Source organism: Lepidochelys olivacea (assembly GCF_965140295.1).
Source record: "Lepidochelys olivacea isolate rLepOli2 genome assembly, chromosome: 13".
Lineage (NCBI taxonomy): Eukaryota > Metazoa > Chordata > Testudines > Cheloniidae > Lepidochelys > Lepidochelys olivacea.
This window is the reverse complement of record NC_140423.1, coordinates 33,363,135-33,369,620: the sequence shown is the minus strand read 5'-3', so window position 1 is coordinate 33,369,620 and position 6,486 is coordinate 33,363,135. Positions and strand designations below refer to the sequence as shown.

Genomic DNA, 6,486 nt, shown 5'->3' with positions numbered 1-6,486 from the left:
CTTTTTTTATTCTTGTGTGTTTTGTAGATCACAGACTTCTTACTGGCTTCCACTTGTACTCTGACACTGGCTTGAAATAACAGAGAGTTTCCATCACACTATATTTCTCAGAGATTTTAATATCTTGCTCATAGTCTATGGCTGCCTCAGGAACAGAAGGTGGATCATGAATGGGGTAGTCCAGAAGGTGACACTTCTGACCACTTTCCATGACAGTCAGACAGAGGAAATGCCACCTAGCCTGCAGCGTGAATTCCACTGAACATAATTAAACTTCCCAAAGAGGACGGGAAATCTGAAGGCTTCAGGAGACCTTGATTACTCTCTTCGTAACCTCATTCAAACTCAGATTAAGAATGTTTAGAAGAATGTGTTGCAGAGATGGCAATTTCCTGCAATATCCTTGAAAAACCTTATGGAATTAAGTTTAAGTATCTTTGGAGTCCATTGTATTAAATGAATGGTTTATAATTTATTGTGGGCCAGGATTATCTGTAACCTGTCCAGAGTGGGAGAGAGGTGATGAACCCTCGGTAGTAGTATGAGCTTCAAAGAACTGTACTAAGGAATGGGCCAGACAAGAATATACTTTTAGAACATACACTGATAAGTGGCTTTCCTGGGAATCTCTAGGGCAAGATGAATGCAAATGTCACTCCTTCGGTTATGCAAAAACCCAGCCTTTTGAAGCTATGCCCTGAGGAGAGAGCTATTCTCTGGTGATTACCTATTCCTGGAATCTGAAGAACAAAGGTCCAAGCTGTATAAAGGAGAGACAAAAGTTTTCATGAATGTGTGAATTCTGAGCTAATGATGTTATGAATTTGTAACCTCTTTGGTGGGTTTGGAAGGAATGACTGCTAGCAGAGCCCTTGCTGGAGTTGAGGTGATCTCTGGTTATCTTATGAGCATGCATATAAGTTCTTTTATTATTTTAATATGTTTTCTCTGTAATGCTTTGGCCTTAAGATTAAATGTTCTTGCTTAGAAAAAATTGCATGGTAACATATAGCTGGGGGGAATTAATCCATTTGTAGGCTTGGGAGAGAAAGGAAAGCACAGACGTAGGCCTGTTAATGCAGTCTGGCTTACTGGGGAAATTAAAGTGTAGGTGTGGGCAGGGCTGGAAGTCCTCTGGTAAAGAGGGAGAGACATGAGTCTCTACCCAGCAGAGGTGACAGCTGAGGAGCTGAGAGCCTGGAGTGGGTGCTCTTGGTGGAACCTAACGGGGGATATACAGATGAAGTTGCCCTGAATGCTGATGGAATGACCTGGGCCAACCAGGCCATGGTCACTGGGTTCATTTTCCTAGGATTCTCCAGTCTCCCCCAGCTGCAACGCCTGCTCTTTGTGGTATTCCTGGCTGCTTACATGATAACCCTGACGGTAACATTCTCATCATCCTCATCACAACAGTGGGTCCTGCTCTTCATAGCCCAGTGTACTTCTTCCTCCGGAACTTGTCCTGCCTGGAAATCTGCTTCACCTCAGTCATCGTCCCTAAGCTGCTGGAGAACCTCCTGTCTGCCAATCAAACCATCTCCTTTCATGGCTGCGTCTGGCAGATGTATTTCTTCTTCTTCTTTGGCAGCACAGAGTGCTTCCTCCTGGCCACTATGGCCTATGACTGCTACATGGCAATATGCAACTCGCTGCGCTATACAGTAGTCATGAACAGGAGTGTTTGCATCCATCTGGCAGTGACTTCATGGGTCTCAGGAATTCCTGTAGGGACAGTGCAGATGACTTGGCTGTTCAGTTTCCCCTTCTGTGGTCCCACTGAAATCAACCACTTCTTCTGTGACAGCCTTCCGGTGTTGAAGCTGGTGTGTGGGAACACCTACTTATTTGAGATGTATGCTGTGGCTGGCACCACTGTAATCGTATTGTTCCCCTTCATCCTCATCCTAGTATCCTACATCCACATCATCTCCACCATCCTGAGGATACCCTCGGCTGAAGGCAGACTCAAGACCTTCTCCACCTGCTCCTCTCACCTCGTGGTGGTGACTCTGTTCTACAGCACAGCCAGCTTGACCTATTTTTGACCTAAATCCAGCTGCTCTCCAGACACCAAGAAGCTGCTCTCTCTCTCTCCTATATGGTCTTCACACCCATGCTAAACCCCATCATCTACAGCATGAGAAACAAAGAGGTGAAGGGGGCCGTCAGGAGAATGCTGGGCTTGCAAATATATTCAAGGCAATTGTGATTTTTTTTTTCTCCCCAGGCACTTGAATGTTTCTATTAACTCAAAGGCTGTCACCATGTGGCCTTTGGTATCGTACATGGAGAGAATACAAATCTCAAACTATATTGGTTTTGTTCGGACTTTCAAAAGGGCAAAGGGGGTCAACAGGAGATAGTTCCCCAAATTCCTTACGTCCATTGCAAATACTACACTTAGTTTTAATATAGACCCTGCACCATGGATCCAATTTGAATGGAAATTTGGCTTTCTGACTCTCTTAGTCCCCTTTAAAAACCTCAGCTTGTATTTTAAACAAGGACCATGAATGGGAGTCTGATCTCAGATACACCTCTGAATATCTAGAGTAACTCCAGATTTATACCATGAGAAATGAGATGAGAATGAAGCCTCTTCTTTCCCGGTGTACCTGTAAAGTGTCCGTGCAATGTTTCTTTCCATTACCATATCTTGCTTCTCTCTTCTGCATGAGCTCTCTGTTGGCTTCCAGGTTGATTCTAAGATAACCATTTTGACATGTGGGCTGGAAGTTAGGCACCCAGCTCTGACTGAGTTCAAAGGGTATTTAGGCACCTTATTCTTTAACCAACTCAGATTCCCTGCCATAAAACTCTATCTAACTGATCCATAGGTCACCCGCTACCACTGTTAAAGTCAATGGAAGTAACAGAGCTGGAGCCTCATTGGTCTACGGGAGGAGGCTTTTTGTCAGGCTGTTATACATGAAGGTTCCACATCTTTGGAATTCATATCCCCTGTGCTCCAACTTGTCATGAGTTTGTCAACCTTCAGGGCACAAAGCAACTGTCATCTTCTTTGATGCACACAGGGACATATGGGATGGGCTAGGGCTGGGTAGCCATGCTGTGGGACACGGGAGAGAGATTCTGGGAGCTGGGTGTTGGGGGGTGATGGCTCAGTTTCTGTCAGTCCTATGTTGCTGCTGGGTTTTTTGACCCTGTGGTATTTAATTATGGGTTTCATTGTTGAAAAGTACCTTTTGAAAAGATTTTCAAGGCCACCCAGAGATTTGATTGGGTTTTATTTTCTTGTACAGCGGAAAGTATTTAAATGACTAAACAAATAAATAGGGTTTGGCTGGAATAAAATGAGAACCAGCAATAAATATAAATATTCATCTGTGTCTGATTAATTATTATTCTTACACAGAGGTCCCAGTGAACATGAAGAAATGTTTGTGGGAACAATAAATACTGAAGAATATGACACTGGATTATTCCTTCTCTGCAGTTGGGCAAAATAACACTATTTATTCACTCTTTTCTAACAAACTGCTCTCATGACTAGATTTTATTCAGGTTTCTCTCATGATCTAGGGAGCAAAATAACTGCACAACATCACTGGAGCGATGTTAGGCTACAGCAGCTGGGAATCTGGCCCAATGGCTATAGTTGTGCTATGATACTTTTCATACATGTAAAAGTGGCCCATCACTAGTAGTTGAGACAGGGCTGTATTTACATGGTTTGCTACAACATTTCCTTGAGAACAGCTTTTAGAGAGAAGGTGAAGCTAGGGTAGCGTAGTCCCACGAATGCATTAAAAATTGTGTCCTGTCAAGCACGGAAGCAGGCAGGTAAACACTTCTGATAACAATCATTGATTTCAAATCAATATTAGGGATTGAAGGAAACCACGGGGAATTAACAAAAGCGCAAGGTGTGGTTTGGTGCCCCACTATCACTGAAACTTCCCCTCCCCCCGTGATATAGACACAGGAATCATGAGAACATATCTGTGAATTTGAGTAAGGAAAGTCAAACAGCAGTTTAATGAGTCATTCCCTAAAAAATAAGATAAGATAACACAGGCGCAGCTGTTCCAGCTGTGGTTTAAGGGGATTTATCAAAGGTAACTAAAGTGGCTCTGCTGTGGAGGAACCGCCGTAAATTCCAGATGTGGGCGAGGATGTACATGGGCTGGGCTAAAAGGAGTTCTTATCTAGAGATATTTAAATCCTTCCAATGGACCAGGATTCATTTGTTAAGGATCCTTCCATGCTACTCAGACAAGAAATGGACACCCACTGCTGCCAGTGATTTACCTCATTAAAATTGCCCAGCTTTCTCCAGGTTCGTATGGGCAGGGAGCTGAAACTGACCTCCCCAGTCTCATTACTGTTTGTGAAATAGATACTCCCCAGCTGTTGTGCTCTATTGAAACAGGAACAACAGCTCTTTTATTTTCTTACCTTTAACTGACTTCCTCCAGTTGGACCTGGTTCCTCCGCACTGAGGACTCTAATAACCTCTTTAAAGCTAAATACAATTGATGCTTCCTTTACTCTCATCCTTCCTGATGTGTCAGCTGCCCCAAGCAATATAGACACTTTGCTTGCTGCTCTATCTCTTCGTTGGCTTCCCTGCCACTGCACCCATTAAGCCTCTATCTTCTTCTTTACTTAAATTATCATTTATTATTATTAATAATAATCATCATCATAATCATAATAATTCATGTCTGCAATGATCATACATGTCTGGTCCTAATCCAAAGAGTAATTCTTGTTCAAATGAATAATTTTTTCCATCAAGGATTAATCCTTTTTTTTTTTTTTTTTTTTGAGTGCCATAAACTCCACGTTTGAAAGATCAGGCTTGAGGCCTCTGACATTGAAGAACTATATCTGAGAGCAGCAATTCTTTAGGGACTGATCCTGCAAATTTTGCCACTCATTTCCTAGCATGAGTGGTCACATTTTATTCTATGGGACTAGGCACTGTAGTAAAGTGGATTGCTGGAATTCTGAAAGGATCCTGTTGGGTTTATGTGCCCAGATCACATTGATTGGTCAGTGCAGAATAATGTGTACAAAAATAGTGAGTATTGACCAAATCTGTTGTGACACATGCCTCGATGAGAAAGAAAGTGAGAACTTTTAAACAAGTTTAAAAAAAAGATGAAATAAATTTATTTTAACTCCAAATTACTTTATCTGACTTTTCTACAGCTGTTTCCCCAAATTGTCATCCAGACGAAGATAAGAACATAAGAGCGGCCATGCTGAGTCAGACCAAAATCCATCTAGCCCAATATTCTGTCTTCCGACAGTGGTCAATGACAGGTGCCCCAGAGGGAGGAACAGAATAGGTAATCATCAAGTAATCCATTCCCTGTTGCCCATTCCCAGCTGCTGGCAAACAGAGGCTAGGGACACAATCCCAGTCCATCCCATCTAATAGCCATTGTTGGACCTATCCTCCAGGAACTTATCTTGTTCTTTTTTGAACCCTGTTATAGTGTTGGCCTTCACAACATCCTCTGGCAAGGAGTTCCACAGGTTGACTGTGTGTTGTGTAAAAAAATACTTCCCTTTGTTTGTTTTAAACCTATTGCCTAACAGTAAGCATGACAACTTTTAGGCAGACAGGAATGTTTATCCCCACCCTGCTCCGAAAATGGCAGGGTGTGATCTCAATCTCCAGCCGGGGTGGGAGCTGAAAATAAGTGGAGCTTCCCTGAGCTACACAGCTAATAATTAGGCTCCTTATATCAAAACTGGACATTTAGACAGAGATATTCACAGGTACCGGATGGAGTCAGGCAACCAGGTCTCATTGACTTTCAGTGGGAGTTGGGTGACAAACTCCCTTAGATACCTTTGAAGACTGATTTGCTTCAGTGATGCTAAAAGAAAAGGAGTACTAGTGGCACCTTAGAGACTAACCAATTTATTTGAGCATAAGCTTTTGTGAGCTACAGCTCACTTCGGATGCATGAAGTCTCTAAGGTGTCACTAGTACTCCTTTTCTTTTTGCGAATACAGACTAACATGGCTGCTACTCTGAAACCTGAATTCAGTGATGCTGTAACTGATGGTTTATCTGGACCAGCGGAGAGCATCCTGGAGTGGGAGCCAGGGGCCCTGAGTTACTCCCTCCTCTTTGAAATTAATTCTAGCTCTTTCCTGCCCTGAATCATTTTATATCAGGAAAAGCTGATTTGACAGAATCAAATTGTTCTACAGGAATATACTGATTCTTTCTAAGGTTTCAATGGTAATAAGGTAGGCTTGCTCTGAATCTGCTTCTCTGGTTTCCCACAAGCCTGTCCACCTCCCAAGAATTTCCAAACAGAAATTTCAGGTCCTGCACAGATCTTTGTCTAGTTGTTAAGTTAGGGTAGAAAATTTACCCTGAACTCGTCATTTCTTTCTTGTTAAGGGTTTATGCTGGCTGAATGTCAAACCTATAACAACTCCAACATCTCACCCCATTTGTTGTTATTGTTATTTCTTTGCATCAACGTAATGCAT

At 42.6% G+C, this 6,486-nt stretch overlaps 1 protein-coding gene across 1 annotated transcript; it reads left to right on the top strand.

Moving 5' to 3' along the window:
* Positions 1-1,266: 1,266 nt before the first annotated feature.
* LOC311529438 (olfactory receptor 10A2-like) lies at positions 1,267-2,212 on the top strand (the record flags this gene model as incomplete). The annotated part of the gene is given in 4 exon segments (XM_084645412.1): positions 1,267-1,381; positions 1,384-2,045; positions 2,049-2,084; positions 2,087-2,212. Coding segments are annotated over 4 exon segments (939 nt in total).
* Positions 2,213-6,486: the final 4,274 nt, after the last annotated feature.